At 34.3% G+C, this 20,786-nt stretch overlaps 3 protein-coding genes across 3 annotated transcripts; 2 read left to right on the top strand and 1 right to left on the bottom strand.

The window, feature by feature from the left end:
- The first annotated feature begins 4,843 nt into the window (after positions 1 to 4,843).
- Positions 4,844 to 5,913, top strand: LOC134243219 (complement C1q-like protein 4). Its single transcript, XM_062725449.1, has 2 exons — positions 4,844 to 5,375; positions 5,470 to 5,913. The coding sequence occupies exons 1-2, from the start codon at positions 5,219 to 5,221 to the stop codon at positions 5,910 to 5,912; spliced, it is 600 nt and encodes a 199-aa protein (XP_062581433.1). The 5' UTR covers positions 4,844 to 5,218; the 3' UTR covers position 5,913.
- Positions 5,914 to 8,002: 2,089 nt separating this feature from the next.
- On the top strand, positions 8,003 to 10,353 carry LOC134243233 (uncharacterized). Its single transcript, XM_062725464.1, has 5 exons — positions 8,003 to 8,069; positions 8,194 to 8,331; positions 8,508 to 8,591; positions 9,297 to 9,632; positions 9,829 to 10,353. Exons 1-5 carry the CDS (start codon positions 8,003 to 8,005, stop codon positions 10,278 to 10,280), a joined length of 1,077 nt encoding a protein of 358 aa, XP_062581448.1. The 3' UTR covers positions 10,281 to 10,353.
- A 485-nt stretch (positions 10,354 to 10,838) lies between these two features.
- LOC134243218 (copine-3-like) lies at positions 10,839 to 19,086 on the bottom strand. The gene is made up of 16 exons (XM_062725448.1): positions 18,885 to 19,086; positions 18,619 to 18,698; positions 18,351 to 18,463; positions 17,692 to 17,816; positions 17,387 to 17,490; positions 17,078 to 17,161; positions 16,667 to 16,732; positions 16,323 to 16,421; positions 16,037 to 16,115; positions 15,857 to 15,913; positions 15,505 to 15,669; positions 13,637 to 13,789; positions 12,094 to 12,204; positions 11,823 to 11,951; positions 11,334 to 11,514; positions 10,839 to 11,049 (listed from the first exon to the last, which is right to left on the bottom strand). The coding sequence occupies exons 1-16, from the start codon at positions 19,077 to 19,079 to the stop codon at positions 10,967 to 10,969; spliced, it is 1,824 nt and encodes a 607-aa protein (XP_062581432.1). The 5' UTR covers positions 19,080 to 19,086; the 3' UTR covers positions 10,839 to 10,966.
- Between the last annotated feature and the right edge of the window lie 1,700 nt (positions 19,087 to 20,786).

The following is a 20,786-nucleotide window of genomic DNA, read 5'->3' as shown; positions in this document are numbered from 1 at the left end:
CCCCTTCGTGCTCAAGTTCTTCTTCGCCCTATGACTATAGTCGTGCTGGACACGTTATTACAGGTGACGTAAATATAGTTCGTAATGAGGACCTTAGATCACTTATTTTAAAAGGTCCTAAATATAGGGAACCCCGATCCTTCAACTGGCGTCGGAATTTCATAAATATTATGGATTCTGTTGAAAATTACGCCAGACGATGGGCTAGATATGAAAAAGAAGACGTTGACACCTTGTCAGAATGGATTAAATGTATCAGATCCATGTTAAAGTCACGTATTAAAAGATTGAGGGGCAAAATGAAAACCATTTATCCTTCTTTGTTCAATAAACCAGACGTGAAAAAAGAATTAGATAGATTACACGATCAATACGTACTGGTTTTGCCGACAAAACAGGTAACAACATTGTCTTCGTTTGTATATAAATTGTATTTTAGAAGAACTTGGATTTAATTCTACAAGTGGTCATCCAACATATACCCATAATTCTCTTTCTAAGGAAGAAATTCTTCAAAATCATATGTCAGTTTCGAATTTTTTTAATATCCCAAACATCCAAAATGAATTTGAATTACCATATCTATATTGGATTCCAAAACTTCATAAGAATTCTTACAAACAAAGATATATTGCAGGTTCCAGTAAATGTTCAACCAAGCCTCTTTCGTTACTTCTCACTAAGATATTGACAGTAGTGAAGGAAAAACCTCAAGAGTACTTTGCAACTATATATTCAAGAAGTGGTGTAAATCAGATGTGGATACTTAAAAATTCTAAAGAACTTTTGGACAATTTGAAATCACAAGACTTTACAAAAATCAACAGCTTAAAAACTTACGAATTTTCAACTTTATACACAACAATTCCCCACGACAAATTAAAATCCGGGCTTTTTGATATCATTGACAGCTGCTTCTTCAATAAAAATGGAACTCGTAAATTTACTTACCTCGTCATTGGTCATTTGCAAAATTATTTTGTAAAAACAGATTCTGACTGCACACATAAGTACTCTGAAGTTGACATCAAGAAGATACTTGTGTTTCTGATGGACAATATCTATGTGGTTTTTGGAGACCAGGTATTCCAACAATCTATTGGAATTACCTAGGTACAAATTCTGCTCCGTTATTAGCAGACTTATTTTTATATTCATATGAAGCAGAATTTATGCAAAATCTTATGCGTGAAAAGAAGAAAACACTTGCTGTGGCCTTCAACTCGATATTTAGATATATCGACGACTATTGTCAATTAATAATGATAATTTCCATTCCTACGTCGATACGATATATCCTGGTGAGCTTGAGATAAAAATACCACAGAGTCCGACACTTCTGCTTCATACTTGGATATTTTACTTGAAAAAGACACTAATGGTAATCTAACAACCAAGCTATATGATAAACGTGATGACTTTAACTTTTCTATCGTCAGCTTCCTTACTTATGCAGCAATATACCTTCATCACCTGCATACTGAGTGTATATATCTCAGTTGATTCGATACGCAAGAGCATGCTCTACGTATGAACAATTTCTTAAACGAGGTAAATTATTGACAAGCAAGTTGATGAAACAAGAATATCAACAGTCTCGTTTAAAGTCATCATTTCGTACGTTCTATGGTCGATACAATGACCTTGTCAGCAAATACAATTTATCATTGAGTCAAATGCTGACTGACGTTTTTCATACCAATTGTTAGTCCATTATTTATACACTGAATTGACGACGGATTTTTTCCGTTATTTCCTGATCGTGACAACGAGCACAAGGCGGGTGTGACCTGTCGGCAGGGGATGCTCACTCTTCCATGGCACCTGATCTCACCTCTGATGTTCCGGAGGTCCGTGTTTGCTCTGCTCTTTTTTTTGTATATTACATTTGAGTTTCATAGATTTCCCTCAGATTTCACATTATTTGTATTCCGTAGTGCGCAATTAGTGTTAGAATAGTGTTAGAATCTTGGAAGTTTTCCTTCTTTAGTTTTGTAATTTATTATTTTCATTTTTGAAAGGAAAACACTTTATTTACATTACATTAAGTCTGCAAATAAATACTGTAAAGAATCCTATTAAACTGTTCTATTTATTGCTCAGCAGAGTCACTCATGTGATTTACTACCATCCCTCAAACTGTTGAACATTTTTGCTCTACTCATAGATTGTTGAATCAATTTTAGCCAATTTATGGGACAAGAGGACAATAAATTTAATGTTCATGGTTTTTGTCTGGGATGGAGAAAAATGTATTCTTTAAAAATCTTTATTAAACCTCAACTGATTTTGAACTGTATGAAAGTAAATCGATATGCTTTGCTGATTCCCTGAAAATCACTATAAAACACTGATTTTTTGCGTAAAGATGCATCAATTTATTTTGATGAACTAATTACACCTATTTGGAATACCTAGTACAGCTCAACAAAGTTTTTAAGCTCACATGGTTTTTCGCACAAATTAAAGTCACATTGTAATGATGTAATATTTTGTATCGAGACAACAAAATGCATTTTAAAAGGATTTGTTTACATGATTTGAGTTTTATTTCATTTACTTCATTATCCTACCCTCAAATTTCGTTTCCATCTGCAATGTTAATCCTTTTCGGCGCTATATTTCGACAAAACCAAGAGGAGTTTAGTAAATGAGTGAAGATATTTTAAAAATACTCACCTTGAAAAAGAAATTTTAAAATGTTCAACTACATGGTATCAAGGAAAGCTCGTTTTATACAATTTGTAAAATCCTATGGTAGAATCGTATAGTCGAAACATCCTACCATTTATTTTCAAATTCCCCTTTAAAATATCCACTTTGGAAACTTAAGATGATAATTTTAAAAGACATTTATGATTGACATTATATATGTAATATAATGTAGGGTTATGTCATTGTACTGCAGTTCGAAAATGGTATTTTTTTATTACAACAATGTGACCTTATTTGTGCGAAAAACCATGTGAGCTTAAAAAGTTTTTGAGCTGTAATTTATCTTGCCTACTGATACATTGTAATTATTTTATAGATCATTTACTTAGTATTCAAATTTTAAAAAATCTTTTACAAAATTGATTATTTCATCTACATAATAGTCTGTGTAATCAATACATGCATTTCCATTGCAAACCTTATAAATGCACTGCATGTAAACAAGAACAGTAACAGTGTTTGAAGATGGTCTATTTTTTTCTATACAGTTAAAGTAAATCATTATGGGAGTCGGCTATTTCGTCGGAGCCTCAGAAAATGTACATTAAAGGTTTGCAAGATGTGAAATTTAAATCTACTTATAACAAATTATTGAGAAAATAGCGTCCATTTCTGCTTGTTTTTAATATAGGAGAACACCTTTGTAGGACATGGATTTTTTTTTCTAGATGCCCGGAAGCTTCTGTGGCGTTACTGGTATAGACAAAAAACAGAGAGTATGCCAGCTTTGTGGCAACGAACTTTGAAAAAAAATTTCAAAGTGCGTTAAATTGGGACAAAATCAACGCACTTTGAAACTTTGAAATTTTTTTCAAAGTGCGTTAAATTTGGGACACACTCAACGCACTTGAAATTTTTTTTGAAAGTGCGTTAAGAGTGTACAGAAACATCTTTACCATTACATTATTTTTTTTACATTGGGGACATGTAACGCAGTTTGAAAAAAATATGTATTAAACAAAAAATTCTATACTTATATTTTAGTAATTGAGAGAATCAATTCTTAATACTTAATATATCTTTCGAAAAAGTTTTAATTTAATTTACATGTACTCATGAGAACAATGAAAAGACAAGTAGAAGGTCTCTCAGCCCAACTCTTTTTTTTTCTTATACATTTATTGTACATAGCCGTCGGTAGCAAATTGAAAGAGGATTCCCCAATGTAAGCCCCAATTTCAATGCCTACATTAAGAATATCTTTGAAAAACATTTGTGTGCCTAAGTCTCCCCTTCCCGGTACCGATGCCTATGCTACACCCAAATATATGTACGTATTTTGCATATCTGGTATAACGTTAAAAACTTTCAATAAATTTTAGTTTACATTAAATGCATGCAAACTGGAAAAAATTAAGTTCAGTAAAATTTCAAAGTGGAAAAAATCAAGATCGCTCAATTTCACATCCTGAAGTGACATCATCACCAGAGAGTTATCAAACAGGTTCAATTATTTATCATACCTAAGATTTGCAAGAATATTGACCAAGCCACACAAAATTTGTCAAATGCGTTATTATGGTCGATATTAAAGCACGTACTTTGAAAAGAAATTTTATTTTTCAAGGTGCGTTAATTTGGTTCCAAATTTAACACACTTTAATAACATTTTCAAAGTGCGTTGTAACACAGCTTAATCTTCCTGTCAGTTGAGAACTTTAATACAAAACACTACAATAGATCAACGAGTTTTACCATGCAGTAGTTGCACCTAAATTTCCCATGAACCATTATGAGAAAAGTATTACATGTAGGGCTTTGAATAAAGATAACATAATAAATGTTAACAAATATTCAACATTTAATAATTAACTGCTATAAACTAAATTGAATTTAAATGAAGCAGAACCAGAAAGGTATTAAAAATAGAACAAACTAGAGTAACTGTGAACAATGAGCTAACTAAATTTCATTCAGTGGTCATGATGACAGGATTGCAGATAAGAGATTGGTACCCCAAAGCGTAACAGATGGACGGACATCCCGGTTACTATATACCCTCCCGCTTTTCAAGCAAGTGGTAAAATAGATTCATGCAAAAAACAGTACTAGTCTCAATGAAATATTTTTAGAAAAGGTTATCCTCTTATCAGTTCTTTTCTGTGTCGTTAAAGACGCATTGATAACACATTTGAGGTGAGCACTTTTAACACAGGACTAGACTTGAAATGCAGACAGGATTATTTCTTTTTATACTGGTCCAATTCCTCTATCTCCCTATTAATGGTCATGGTTGGGAAACATTTAGTACCAATACAGACTTGAAGGCGGTGATGGAGAAATTAGAGGAACTCCAGACGACTGTACACAAAGTGATCGCATTTCTCAGTTAGAGAATCAGAACAGAAACTTGGAAAAACGTATTGCTACCGATCTCCGCAGTAGAGAGAGCAAACAAGATAAACGGATTTCCATTCTAGAGAAGCAGTACTCGCGTTTAGAAGAACGCTTGAAAAAACACTCCAAGGACATTTTTTATGTGAAAACGCTTGAGAAGACCACTATGAAAAAGATTTCCGGTTTACTGAGTAGACAAAACGTCCAAGAAAAACTCTTCAGAAATCTGAAGGATCGACTTCAAAATTTGATGAACTCCCAAGAAGAAAAGTCCTTTTTTGCTAATGCCCTCACGCAACACAAAGAAAGTTTGATAAGAAAAGGTAAAATACGGCGATAAACTGCCAACGTTAAATCATATTTATATCACTTGAAGAAAATTTTAATTTCTACTTACTGCATTTATTTCATTTTCAGAGCGATTGCATGATCCTGTGACAACTACTGCGTCACTCAACAACATTGTTGCGTTCTATGCGTATTTATCACAGGATGTTCCATCTCCAAGCGCGCACTACATCCTTGCATTTGATAACGTAATCACGAACGCTGGAAATGCCTATCATTCCCATACGGGTACCTTCATAGCGCCACGGTCTGGTCTATACGTGTTTACGTGGACTATCAGAATGTATGGAGATTCATATCACTCAACAGAATTGTTGATCAATAACAATTTTGTTGGGTCGACATATCTAAACTCAGCTAATACTATCAGTGGCAGTGTTACCGGTATTGTGGTGGTGCATGTTAACCAGGGAGATGATGTTTTTCTTAGAACGGGTGGAGAATACAACAATGGTAACATTTACAGTGACAATCTTGGAAAATCATCTCTTGCAGGATGGGCTTTGGCATAAAGGCGACAACTTAAAATAAATTGATGAATTATCTTGTTTTTTTTATTCAAAAGAGGGCAATATCCGTATATTTCTGCATGGACTGATCCAGAAGGTGTGGCATAGAGATCATGGAAGTTTAGAACACCTGGCCGCTGCTAATTTTAAAAGTTATTTTTTTTTGGTGAATGTAAAAGATGACAATAACAACAGCTATGAACAACGGAAAATCTCTTAATTTCCTAAGAAATACGAAAAAAACAAGTCGATTCACATTTCTAAAAGAGACAAATTGGCAAACGGCCGTCAAGTTTGGGGGGCAAAAATGGTTTTCATCTGCAGTAGTCAGCAGTTCATTGGCCGTTGTCTTGCCCGATTTCACAATTTTTTTGGTCCGCGTACCAATTTTGTACCCCCCGGGTCAAGGTTTTCTGGTAGTGGTTTACCGATTTCTTCATTTAGGCAGTCATAGAATATTCTGTCGACCAAACACTGATCATTGTCTGACTACTAGCAGTCATTTGTCAAGTCAGTCGACAGTCTATCAACATGTAGGAATTAAAACTACACGGTTCGTGAAAAGGGATTTGTTCGCCATATTCCATTATTCGCTCGTTATATCTGTTCAATGTAATCAGTTGTCATCGGTATAGACAGACGCATGCTACCCAGTGCCCAGTAGGGAAAAAAATAGTATATTTCTTTTACGGTAATATAGCAAGACTTCAAAGAAACTTACAGAAGTTGCACAGGTCGGTGCTGTAACAGACACATTCAAAAACATGTGACTGCATTTAAATATATAAATAAAAACAATGCATGTTAACTAACAAGAACATGTGTTGCCATTCCACTCCGAAAACTATGACAATGAAGCAGTCAGATGTATATAATGTGAAGATAGATTAGTATGATCAAATTAAAATGTGCCTATTCCCACCTCTGATGCTTTGGAGATCCGTGTTTGCTCTGTTTCTGTTTTTTACTGACTTTTGATCTTGAATACTGTTCGTTATCGCCATATGTTTCTATTTACGAGTCGTGTTCAGCTTTAAGTTTTCCAAAACGTCGGTTAAAAATGTTCGACCGGTCAAGGTAGTCATTTTACAAAACAAATCGAAACTTTAAAAAAGTTTCTTTTTCCTCTTTTTATTATTTTGGTGCAAAATAAATATATTTGAACTCGTTATTTTCTAACCCAAAAAATTACCGAAGAAAGTGTGATTACCCTGTCAAAGTACATTTTAGCTCTAGAAAATCAGAGAAAAGAAATATGTAAAATACTTCTACATTACCGAGAAGACAGAATATACAGGAAAAAGGGCAAAGAGATCTACTCGACCTACTACAATATTTGAGACTACCCCCCTTATATCCCAAAGGCATTTAAACAACACAAAAATGTTTAATTAGAAAAGGTAAGACACCAAGGCACTGCCACCAACGCTGTGTCTCTATATTACCAACATAGATACATGTATGTCGAAATACAGACAATAAAATATTTCTTTTAAGTTTTATTATAACAATAATAATAACAATGTGCTTCTACATATCTCAAAGATCATTATTCTCTTCTTTCAGAACAATCGCTTGCTCCTGGTATAACTACAGCGTCCCTCGGCAACACTGTCGCTTTCTTTGCTTTTTTAGGAAAGGAATTCCTTCTCCAACTGCGCACCACATTCTTACATTTGACAAGGTAATCGATCACCAATGTTGGAAATTCCTACCATCCCCACACGGATACCTTCATAGACCCCCCCCCCCCACCCCGATCTGGTCTCTACGTGTTTACATGAACCATATCAGAATATATGGAGTATCATACCACACGACACCTGACTGTTGGTAGGTAACAATTTTGTTGGGTCCAGACATCTCAGTACTAACGTCCACATAGATGACATTGTTACTGTTACTTTCGACACATCTCAGTACTAACGTCCACATGGATGGCAGTTTTACTGGTACTGTCCACACATCTCAGTACTAACGTCCACATGGATGGCAGTGTTACTGGTACTATCCACACATCTCAGTACTAACGTCCACATAGATGGCAGTGTTACTGGTACTGTCCACACATCTCAGTACTAACGTCCACATGGATGGCAGTGTTACTGGTACTGTCCTCACATCTCAGTATTAACGTCCACATGGATGGCAGTGTTACAGGTACTGTCCACACATCTCAGTACTAACGTCCACATGGATGACAGTGTTACTGGTACTGTCCACACATCCCAGTACTAACGTCCACATGGATGGCAGTGTTACTGGTACTGTCCACACATCTCAGTACTAACGTCCACATGGATGACAGTGTTACTAGTACTGTCCACACATCTCAGTACTAACGTCCACATGGATGACAGTGTTATACAGGTACTGTCCACAAATATCAGTACTAACGTCCACATAGATGACAGTGTTACTGGTACTTTCCACAAATCTCAGTACTAACGTCCACATGGATGGCAGTGTTACGGATACTGTTGTTGTACATCAGTACTAACGTCCACATGGATGACAGTTTTACTGGTACTGTCAATGTACATCAGTACTAACGTCCACATGGATGGCAGTGTTACGGATACTGTTGTTGTACATCAGTACTAACGTCCACATGGATGGCAGTGTTACTGGTACTGTCATGGTACATCAGTACTAACGTCCACATGGATGGCAGTGTTACTGGTACTATCGTTGTACATCAGTACTAACATCCACATGGATGACAGTGTTACTGGTACTGTCCACACATTTCAGTAAATTTTCTTACTGCAGTATTTGTTAATTTTTTTTTTACATTGTTTTACATACATTTAGTCAATTTTCAATTAGGATAAAGATGGCTATAGGTAGAGGTCAAGCTTCTACCCATCTTCAGTACATTTCTTGCTATGACAATCCATATTTACTCGAGTAAAGTGAACTTTTCTTTAAATGCAATGCTAAATATGATCTTTTATATAAGTAATTCTAGCAAATATATAAATACAAACAAGAACTTTAATAAAATATATTGCATCATGTGTTTTGAGAGACGGACAAACACACACCTAAAAACTATTTATAATGGATCGACCATGGATTGGTGTGCGAATTTCAGTGCAACACCATTTTCTTTCTTCTAATTTTAAGAAGAAATGTCATTATCTCCGAAGTTTTGGGAAAGGTGTACATAACAGAGAGATAAGAACTATTGAAATAAAGAGTTTCAAAGAAATCGACCTAAAATGGCGTCAATGCATTTCGTAGTTATTGCACTTTTGGTGCACATTCGATTATTTTGTTGCGTCAACGGAAACAGTTATGATCCAAATTGGAGGTCAGTAGATAATATATTAAACGATCTACAAAATACGATTAACATTCAAAATGAACGAATTTCCCTGTTAGAAAAGCAGAAGGACATGCCAAACATGGAATCATTTGAAGAACTACAGAGGACTGTCATTACTCAAAACAAACGCATTTCGTCTTTGGAGAGGCGAGTCAGTGATTTAGAAAAGACCATTGTTCGGCAATCCACAGAATCTGAATCCCAAGAAAATATCACAATCCATAAACAATCTCAAATTCCTGCTTACCAACGAACACATCATCAACATCCTTATACCAATTTTAATTTTCTTAGAGCTCTACGCGTTTTCCAAGGGAAAGAGGGAAAAACTTCAAAAATATCTGCAGCAAGATTTACAAAAGAACCAAAGTGTGAAAAATTGATAAGGAGAGGTATACATTGATTCTCATATTCTAGTTGCGAAACATTGCCAGTATTTGAAATACTACGTTTTGCTTTGATATAATCAAAATTCATTCTGAAATACATACAGCATAGAACCCATTGTCTTTTTTTTTCTTTTGTTAGATTTTAAATTTTCATAAATATACACAGTAAATAATCACACATTTATTTTTTGTGTTTCAGGAAGACTTCTTGCTCCGTTGACAACGCCTACAACCCTTCCATCTTCAAGCAATAGTTTGGCGTTCTACGCGTACTTGTCTAAAGCAATCCCTGCTTTCGTCGGCCATCACATCATTACATTCGATGTCATGGTAACAAATGTTGGGAACGGATACCATCCCTATACCGGGATATTCATTGCACCCCGAGCTGGAATTTACGTTTTTGCCTGGACAATAAGAATGTATGGGTCGTCTTTCCACACAACGGAATTGGTAGTCAACAGCAATGTTGTTGGAGCAGTTTATCTAAATCCTTCCTCAAATATCGATGGTAGCGTTTCAAACGTTGTTGTTGTGCACGTTAACAAAGGAGATGATGTTTACATAAGAACAGGGGACGACCGGAACTCAGGGGACATAATGAGTCATTCCTGGGGCCGGTCCTCCTTTGCTGGTTGGATGTTGCCGTAGCCAGGTCAATTTGAATCCAGTTCTGAGTTGTCTTTTAATAACTCTTGATGTATTTTTCATTTCCTTAAGTGTCATGTCTTTACACCTCATTAAATGTATATAATGTTGATAGTGTTGATTAATAATCATTAAATTATGTGGACCTTAAAATTAGAAAATTAGTGAAATTTGTGGTGTTTATTCATTCACGAATATATACATCCTTCACGAATAAAAATACTTTGGTTTAAGTCATTGGCCCTTTTCGATATAATTTAAGTGGATACTAGAAATTACGTCCCGACAAACGTTTAAATTTTAAGTAATCCACGAAAAATGGCCATCACGAATTTTTATGATTCCACGGTAAAAGTTTATTTAATCTATTAAAAAATTGCACCATAACTGTCCTTGTGGTATTATTATTAGATTTCAAAATCAATTACATTATATCAAAGAATAAAAATAAAAAATGTTTCTATTTTATTATTTCGAAATCACATTTGGACTTCGTGGTTTAATATTCTCAGGATTCAAATTATTGGTTTTATCCTAAATTATACTATTTGTGAAATCCTTATGGTTATTACTGAGATTCTGACACAATTCAAAACCATTAGCTTCTCAGCAGTATACATTGCAGATGAAGCTTTGGGCTATTCGTTGCAAAAAATAAGTTTATAAATAGTTTAAGGGATGGTTTCTTGTCATGTGACACTTGTGTTTAAAATGTCACTGTAAATCTGTGTTCCTGGTTCAATCTGAGCACCACAGGTAGGGCATGCTGGACCTGTAACGGTAAATAATGTATCCTATAAAATAAGTGATTGGGGATAGGTCTAAAGGGGTGATATTTTGAAAAGGTGCAAAAGGGTAGATCTTGAGCATCTTTTAGATACAAAATTTTATGCATTTATTACAATGCCAAATAACAGTGGTTATAAACTATGTTGGCTTAACATTAGAAAAATATAAATATACACTTTATATAAAACCTTAACGAAATTGACTTGAGGGAAATAATATATTCCATGAATCAGGCATTCTTTCATACAGCCAGAAGTGAAAACGTACCTGTTGTTTTGACCGATATTAAGCTGGCCTTTGACATTGATTTGGGTAAAAGTTTGGGCTGATCGTCTGTGAAGCAGTCCATTATTTCGTTGCGTATCAGTTTGGGTTTATTTGGAGTCAGGTTGTTTTTCTTCATGTATTGGATGATCTGTGTAGATAGAGCTGCCATCGCTTCTTTAGCCTAGACATAAAGTATATTTGAAATTTTTGAATTGATTCACAAACGGTCAGACTCGAACAGATAGAAGACAAAACTTTAATCTACAGCCATCATGTTGCATTGTGTATTCCAAGCGAAATTAAAAGAAATCAACTTCATGATTGAAATATCTTTTTTTTTAAGATACACAGTGGGAAAAACGTTGATAAATAGATCTGTTTAACTTGGAAATTTTATTTCTCCAGTCCCCCACACAGTTTTTTCTTATCAGTTGGTCAATGAACCTTTAGCGACATAAAGTGTGGATAGCAATATATAAGAGTTCTAACCAGCGCTGCATTGCCTCCAGTGTTGATATTTTCTTTATGAAAAGCAACAAAGTACGTGTTTGTTCGTACTGCCACTTCCCCTGTCTTCTTATTCTGTAGAGGGGTGTCTGTATTTATATGGAACTGTTCCTACAGTAGGAAACGTGTTTCTTTGTATACTTGGATCAAAAAATCATTTCTATTAAAAAATACGGAATGTTTGCCAATTTATGAAGTATTATAAATTTGAAATCTAGTGTAATACTAGAATGACTGATTATTTGGCACATACCATGAGGCTAAAATCTGCAGGTCCAACACCAATAAAAATTACAGACAAGGGGAGATGACTGATGGCAATCAATTTTCTTAAGGTTCGTTTGATATCGTTAATGACGCCATCCTGTAATTAATTAGAGAATATTCAATTTAATTTGAATGAATGCGTAGATAACAAAGTTATTAAGCTGAAACATTCATTAAAACAATACAATTTGTTAGCAAATAGTGAAAACAGATGTGAGATCAAATGCCTTGGAGAAACAAGCATCCCCTTGTTGAAACATGTGTCAGAATAACGAGAAAATGAGAAAATAATTCAATGAAAACAAAATGCCTAACAACTAATATGAGAGACATCAGTCAAAACTCGACCTATAATTCATTGTATTGCAAGCAATCTTTGTATCATGAACCCATTTGTCAATAGCCTGTCCTGTTTAACAGAAATTATTTTATGCAGATATCTCTTGCATAACGGTTAAATTGAAAGATATAAACACCATATGCCAGAGATAATGGCAAATTGCTCCATATATATAAAGGAATTTGACGAAAGAAAACATGAAACAGATTACATCAAAATTTGAGTCTTTCATTTCGAGTTCAATGGGATATATCAAGTTCATATATTTGAAATGACCATAAATGTTGGAATAAAAACGAATACTTGTTTTATGTATTATCAATTTCAAACCAAACCAATACCTTGATGTGACAGTGATTTCAACAACATTATTTATAGTCACCATTTCGTTAATTATATGATCGCTACAATGATCTTGCAATCAATTATAACCTTTTTCCTCTCACTTGGTCATATTGTGGCTGACTTATTTCATACCAATTGAAATGCCTTTGTTTTTATACTGAACGTTTATCCGATTACTGTTAGTAATACATCTAGGGTTCACGGCGGATGCAGCTGGTAAACAGGGGATGCTTACTTCCCCTATGCCCCCGATCCCACCTCTTTCCTCTTTGTGTATTGCACATAGATATTTTTAAAACACTCCCTATTCATTATCATAAAAACCTATGGAAGTTCCAACAGATTGGAAACTTAAAAGCGATTATTAGCATCAACTTCAGAGAAGATGTGTGAAGAACCAGAATGTTTCTTAACAAAATAAATTTCAGGATGACCGCTGACAAGGTACGATAATTTTCTCGAAGAAGCTATAGATCTTATCCAAGATGTCAAAGACAAAAAGCCTGGTTTCTGATGCATTGCGGGATGTGTTTATACCAAGACTAGAGTTGAAAAGCTGAAAGATCTGATGCTGTTAATTTTGGTAAAATGTTACGATTTCAAATTTTCTAAAAGTTCGTTTCAGTTTTTAAGAATCAATATTTCATAATACCACTTCTCGAATATGTTGTTGTGCAGTACTCCTGTTCATTCTCCTTTGCTGTTGATAATATTTTTTGTGAAGAATTGAAGAAAAGTTACGTGTATTTGGAAGAAAATGTACTAGAATAATCTATATACTTCTGAATTAATGTTTGCTGGGTATTAAATATGTAAATTTTTATATAAATAAACCTATACTTACAGTGATGACCATTAAGACGGTATAGACCTGCTTGTTCTGAGACATATTCTGAGATTCTGCTAAAGACGCTGCCTTCTCCAACATCGGAGCCAGCTGAGTCGGACCAGAAAAATGGAGTAATGGTAGAGCCCCCTCATACTGGCTGATGGCATTCTGTGTCCAAAAATCGATTTTGTCACAAGAATTCTTATAACTAATATTGTGAAGTAAGAGACATCTCTGAACTAAGAGCTAAGATGAGAATTCCGTAAACATATCAGCTTGTACCTACTCTTATCAAGTTATTTTTCCATACATTTTGGAAACGTTGTAGCAACTACTATGATCGGATTGCACATGAAGTAATCATGTAATTAATTTGAAAATATACTGGCTGATTATAAAATGAAAGACTTTAGTATTTTTAGCTCACCTGAGCCGAAGGCTCAAGTGAGCTTTTCTGATCACATTTTGTCTGGCGTCCTTCTGTCCGTCTGTCTGTAAACTTTTCACATTTTCGACTTCTTCTCAAGAACCGCTGGGTCAATTTCAACCAAACTTGCCACAAAGTATCCTTGGGTAAAGGGGATTCAAGTTTGTTCAAATGAAGGGCCACACCCTCATTCAAGGGGAGATAATTGGGAATTAATGAAAATTTGGTGGCATGTTTTAAAAATCTTCTTCTCAAGAACCACTGTGCCAGGAAAGATGAAACTTATGGGGAAACATCCTCAGGTAGTGTAGATTCAAATTTGTTCAAATCATGACCCCCGGGGGTAGGGCGGGGCCAAAATGGCCGACCAAAGTTTTACATAGAAATATATAGGGCATTTCTTTAAAAATCTTCTCCTCAAGAACAACAGAGCCATAATTGATCATATTTATATGGAAGCATCCTCAGGTAGTGTAGATTCAATTTTGTTCAAATCATGACCCCCAGGGGTAGGGCGGGGCCAAAATGGCCGACCAAAGTTTTACATAGAAATGTATAGGACATTTCTTTAAAAATCTTCTCCTCAAGAACCACTGTGTCAGTAAAAATTAATCTTATGGGGAAACATCCTCAGGTAGTGTAGATTAAAGTTTGTTCATATCGTGACCCCCGGGGATAGAGCAGGGCCAAATGGCCGACCAAAGCTTTACATAGAAATGTATAGGAAAATTCTTTAAAAATCTCCTTCTCAAGAATAGCAAAGCCATAATTGATCATATCAAAATGGAAGCATCCTCAGGTAGTGTAGATTTAAGTTTGTTCAAATCATGACCCCCAGGGGTAGGGTGGGGCCAAAATGGCCGACCAAAGTTTTACATAGAAATATATAGGAAAATTCTTTAAAAATCTTCTTCTCAAAAATAGCAAAGCCATAATTGATCATATTTATATGGAAGTATCCTCAGGTAGTGTAGATTCAAGTTTGTTCAAATCATGACTCCCAGGGGTAGGGCGGGGCCAAAATGGCCGACCAAAGTTTTACATAGAAATATATAGGAAAATTCTTTAAAAATCTTCTTCTCAAGAATAGCAAAGCCATGATTGGTCTTGGGACTACTTTTGGATTTAAGCTTTTCAAGTATAAACCAATTCTGCTTTTTCCTAGCCACAGTGCTCAGGTGAGCGATGTGGCCCATGGGCCTCTTGTTTATGTTTTGAAATGGTATTGCTTAGTGTTAATTAAGAATCGTGCCAAAAAAGTCAGACAATTTCTTAAAAATCATACTTTTGAATGAATAAGGAGCAAAATTGAATAACTGTCATTATAATGAGACATTAACAATGGACTTTAATTATGCATTAACCATATTCAATCAGTGGTATAGTTTTATTATGACCAATTCAAGCTTGTGAAGGAATTATCAATAAATGTAATAAAACGGTAATCAATGTATACCTTTATTCCTTTCACAAATACATCTTCACAAAGAGGGAAGCAGTGAGAGACTTTCTGCTTATTTTTCCAGTTTGCACCGAATCCAAACAGGGCAATTTGTTGCTCTATATTATACTGACATATCATTGCACCTAGTGTGTCCATTGCATCCATGTATTGATTTTCCTGAAACCAAACATAAAGACAGTTAAAATATGGCATTTTAATATTGGCACAATGACGACATCATTTTACATGTGAAATTTTGATATAAACGTAATAAATATGCAAAAACAAAACAGCATATGCTTTAATTCATTCACCTGCCTGTATTATTTTTATTTTATCAGTAAAACAACAACAAACCAATTACCCTTGTATTGCTGAGACTGTGTAGAGATAAATCTTCTTCTATTGCACCATTTGAAGCCTGAAATAGATTGGAAGAATTCTCATTTCTTGGCATATTATCCAAATATTACTTAATAATACACAAGTAGGTTAAACAATAAATGTTTTGTTCTGAAATAGACGACACAGAAGAAACACTCACAGTAAAATCTATTGCCACTACGGGTTGTAGCTGAAGTCCCCCTCTGATGAAGTCAAACAGTGAGTATTGCATGTCTATTCTATAAAGATAAAACTATATACCGTTAATAAAAACAAATAACAACTTAAGTAACAACAAATCAAGGAAATTTCGACTTGCTATTTTAAAAAGAGCTGAACAAAAAAATTCAATAAATCTAAGAAGAAAAGATAGAAAAATGATAAAGGGGATTTATTAGGAATCTTGTAAATCTTGGATAGGAATTAATTTTGTGATGAAGTCTTACTTGAACCGGAAGAAGCGTAAGGTTCCAGCTAAAGTGTTCTTTTTGTTCTTTGTTTCTTTTTTCGGACTTGATAAGTAAACCTCCATAAAACTTCCATTCCTGTTCACATTGAAACTCAAGATGATTGTTTAGAAAAGGGTACGGATATACATCAATGATATCTAAATTGAACACGAATTTGAAAGGGAAGACGTTTCTTATTCAGTCTAGAGCTCAATATTTTTTCTTTAGCATGTTTTATCTGAGATGCTGGACATAATTTTAAAAATCGTTGTTTAATTGTTATATATCATTCTATTATAAATTAAAACAGCAAAACTGAAATGAGTATAAGTTATACACACCCCTCCCTCTGGCTCATCTCTCGGAGAGTTGTGTTGTTGCGTCCTACCAGGTGGTAATCATTGCCACTGTCACACAAAAACAACGCCATTATTAATTCTTAAGTTATAATTTTTTTTACTTAATATCCACATCTAACTAATATCAATATGAGTTACTTATTTCTAATGCCAAATTCCATTATTTTTCAAATTTGCAACAGGAACTATTCTAATTCTAATGTTAAGAAGGAGACCACTAAGACATCGTAATTCGCTAGATGATTAATACTTGGAAAAATATTAGAATTAGATATATTAGTTTGTAAAGCAATGAATTCTTCTTAATTATTTAAAATTCTAAAAACATGCTTTAAAAGTTGATTTTCCTTTACGGAAATAGACCTACACCATGTGAAATAGTTTTCTTTTCACCTGAAATGCCACACGGAGAACTGGATTCCTCTATCCATGTCACTATTGCACAAAGGTTGAAGATTAATCTCAAACGGTCGCCATCTATACATAAAGAATTACAGGGATTCAAATAAAACTGTACAGTGATCGAATTTTCAAGGTATTACGAATTGCCAATTTATTATATAGGCATATACATATATATAAATGTAGATGTACGATGTAAATCGAAAGCAAATTCAGCACCAACAAGAACTTGCTCACTAAAAGACTTGTAATAGATGTCAGGGATCGTAATTGAGATACTAACGACACATTACTCTCTACCTTGGTTTGGTTGACTTGTGGACGATTTCTGTCCGATACACCGGTTGATAGGTTGAGCCTGTGGTACCATCGATACATCGCGATATTTGGAAATATGTGTCTGGCTGCAAGAAAAAATAAGAATTCTAATGCCACAAAAAGTTGGAAAATGTGTTTCTTTTTAATGTTTAACAAATGTATAGTTTCACTTAGGAGAGTGTCTTGGTCTTTGAATTAATGCTGAAAGTTAAGAAACTTAGTTAGTTTAAAAATATAACCCTAATAATTCTTAAATAAAAGGAGTCTTGGAATATTCAATTAATTACCTTATTTAATGACAGAACCCCTTTTTTGTCAAGTTTGTGACCTCCAGCATGAATGGACACTTTATTCCGCGATTCCTTGACAACCTCTGTAGTTATACTGATTAACCCCCGACTTTTGGCATGCCCTGTACAGATAACATAACCAATACATTGGTTGACAAATTCATAATATTTATTTGAATATTTACTTGTCTATTCTTAGCTAAATGACGACTTTGGTTTTAAATGTCAAGCCAAAGTACTCATAGAATAATTGAAAAATTAAAAGATTTTTACAGTTAGTGCATTTAATTCATAGGTCGTGATCTTAATGGGAATTAAATTAATATTTAATATAGGGAAACTTCTGTATTCTCATTTTGCTTTTGCATTGTAACAGAAAATGTACAAGGTTATTTTTCTCTTAAATCTTTTTTGACTTTATCTTACTTTTAAACGCAAATTACCTTTCAAGTTATACTATTTTTCTTGCCTACCCACGTTTAATTCAATGTTTTGATCAAATATCTAAAACATTTATATTGTCATGGTCAATAAATTTTTTCTAATTGCTCCTATTTTAAGTATCTGTGTTTAAACCAAATCTTTGTATCAATTTGACACGATTTTCAAGAGAAAAGAAAGAATGGAATTTTGAAAAGCATTTCGCTAATACGTACCGGGAACACGAAGGTTTTTGTTGGTGGTTTTGATCAGATTGTTTTCATCTATTAGATTAAGAAGATTGTCTTCTACAGATCCTACGTAGTCGTGATGCTTAAGATCCTGGGATCTGTAACAAAATATCGTCTTGTTTGATTAATTGTTGTTGTGCATTACTTCAAAGTTAGTCCGAGTTTTATAAGTTTAATAAAATTCGACGTGTGTTTCATGTCGGAAAAGAAAATGAAGAAATATATCTTTGTATTAAAATCGTGTCTCTTTTACCTGCTATCAATGTCATACACTGAAAACATTAATTGTTGTGTGAGACCAGGTTCAAACTCCAAAATGAAGCTTTTGACGAACTACAAAACAAAGAATTTTCAGATCAGCTCAAAGCTTACCTAAAAATACAAGTGGTATTAGTTTTTTCAATCCTTTATCTTACATGCTGAATATGAGTAGTAGTATGTTAAAGGTGCAATCTGCGTCTTGTGAAACTTATATTTCGCTATTGTGGTGAACTCGAAAGTCTCCATGACGTCATGTACCTGCGGATTGAGTGTGTTCCTGATGGCTTCGGTCCTCTCGTACTCTTTCCACTGTCCAAACTGTCGGACAAACAAAACACACATCGGATCAGATTTCGTGAAATCGTCTAGATCCGCCAAGTTGGTGCAGCTGATCATAATTTCTATCTTACTTCCGGCCATGTGCCCTAGTCCTGTGTTCAACACCGTTGACATATTTGATTTTGGGAGTATATATATCAGTCCATTCTCATATTTCTTGCATTACATGTTGCTTCGTTATCTAAAAAGAGTTCAGAATTAGCTGAACATTAATTAATCTGCTTATGGTACATGTAAAATGACCTGTTAAATTTTAAATTGAAAAAGTTCGGTTTTAATGCATGTTCATTATGGGAAAATAAGGACTTAAAACTGTATGAGAAGGAGAAACTATTGCTTTAAATGCCGAGTCTATGTAAATCCCAGTGAGCTAAAAAATTGAAGGCACCACAGAGTCTGTGTCTCTATTTCATATTAAGAAGTTTTGCTGTCTAGTATAGGCGATAGAGGCCTATATTCAAGAGCATACCCTGAGTACGATTAATTTTTTAACTGAGGTTAGTTATTGAGAGATAAGTTGAGGTTACATGGATTTCAACAACTGAGCTGATTAAAAGCAGCATTTAATTAATTCTATGGTCGTTAATAGTTTATGATGAGGTCTTATTTTGGTTGACTTTTTTAATCAAATTGCAATTGATGTGCTTTTGAGCTAAACAACTTAAACTTAACTTTTTACTGAATGTTCCGTTTATGCATCATCAAAAATACGGCTTATGGCAGGTGTGACGGCTCAATAAAGGATTCTTACTCCTCCTAGATAGCTGATCCCTCCTCTGAAATTTCAGGGGAACTTATTTTATACCCTTTTCTCAGATTTGTATTAATTGTTTGCCGAATTTTTAAACTGATCAGTTTTCCTTATTTCTCCGCCGCCTTTTCAATCATACGTTATATCTGGTGAATGGATAGAGTAGTTTTGCCAAGAAAGATATCTGCAGTCATTCCAACCTTTGCACTTTATATATACAACCTGATCAATTCTATGACACGTTTTATTTCTTTCAAATAAAATAATCATTTTGTTCTGTGTTAGAATTGTTAACCCCAGGGTTCCTAAAAACAAACTCTACCGCTAGAGATAAATTTTAAATGTCCTTCTTTAGAAATATATTTCCCAATAGATAATATTTGTGCGTCAAATTGAAACTCTACGTGTCTGTCAATGAAAGCAATCGTTCAGTTATAAAAATATAATTACTTCAGAATATTGAATAAAATATTTCATACATTTGGGAGCTGGGGCATATTTAATAAAAACTAAAAGAAGGATTTCAGTTTGTAATTACGATGTTTGGAATGGTTTCATTGAAAGAGGGACAAGGTAAACTGATGGATGGATACCCGTTTTGAATTTTGTGACAATCATATCTTGCAGTCTGTTGTGTCCTGAGCTGTTACAGATCAAAAACGGCATCAATAAAAAAATTAATAATTTACTTCATAATACACTGAATTCTGGGGTTACAGAGTAACCCATTATAATATCTCATAATCACTAACAGGCGTTAAGGTTATCGGACTTGTGTTGAAAGGGAATGTTTTACATACATGTCCGGATCGTTATCTATATGTTAAATTTCATTTTCGCATTATGAGAATGTCTGTAAACATTGTAAATGCATGTCATTTATAATTCAAACATAGGGAATTGATACTGGCGATATAGGTTATGTATACGGAATCAATCTGATATATCTTACGTTATTAAATCCAAAACTAAATAAACATTAACGGTCTTCAACAAATAAAACTTAAGTCCGCTGCACCTTTATGGTTTTCAGTTTGATATATGATGATTTCTTCTTATGAGGGATGATT

The sequence above is a fragment of the Saccostrea cucullata genome, unplaced genomic scaffold, assembly GCF_032062105.1.
Source record: "Saccostrea cucullata isolate Sc308-1 unplaced genomic scaffold, CSIRO_AGI_Scuc_v1 ctg251, whole genome shotgun sequence".
Taxonomy (NCBI): domain Eukaryota; kingdom Metazoa; phylum Mollusca; class Bivalvia; order Ostreida; family Ostreidae; genus Saccostrea; species Saccostrea cuccullata.
The sequence above is the reverse complement of the archived record's forward strand: the minus strand, read 5'-3'. Positions and strand labels throughout refer to the sequence as shown.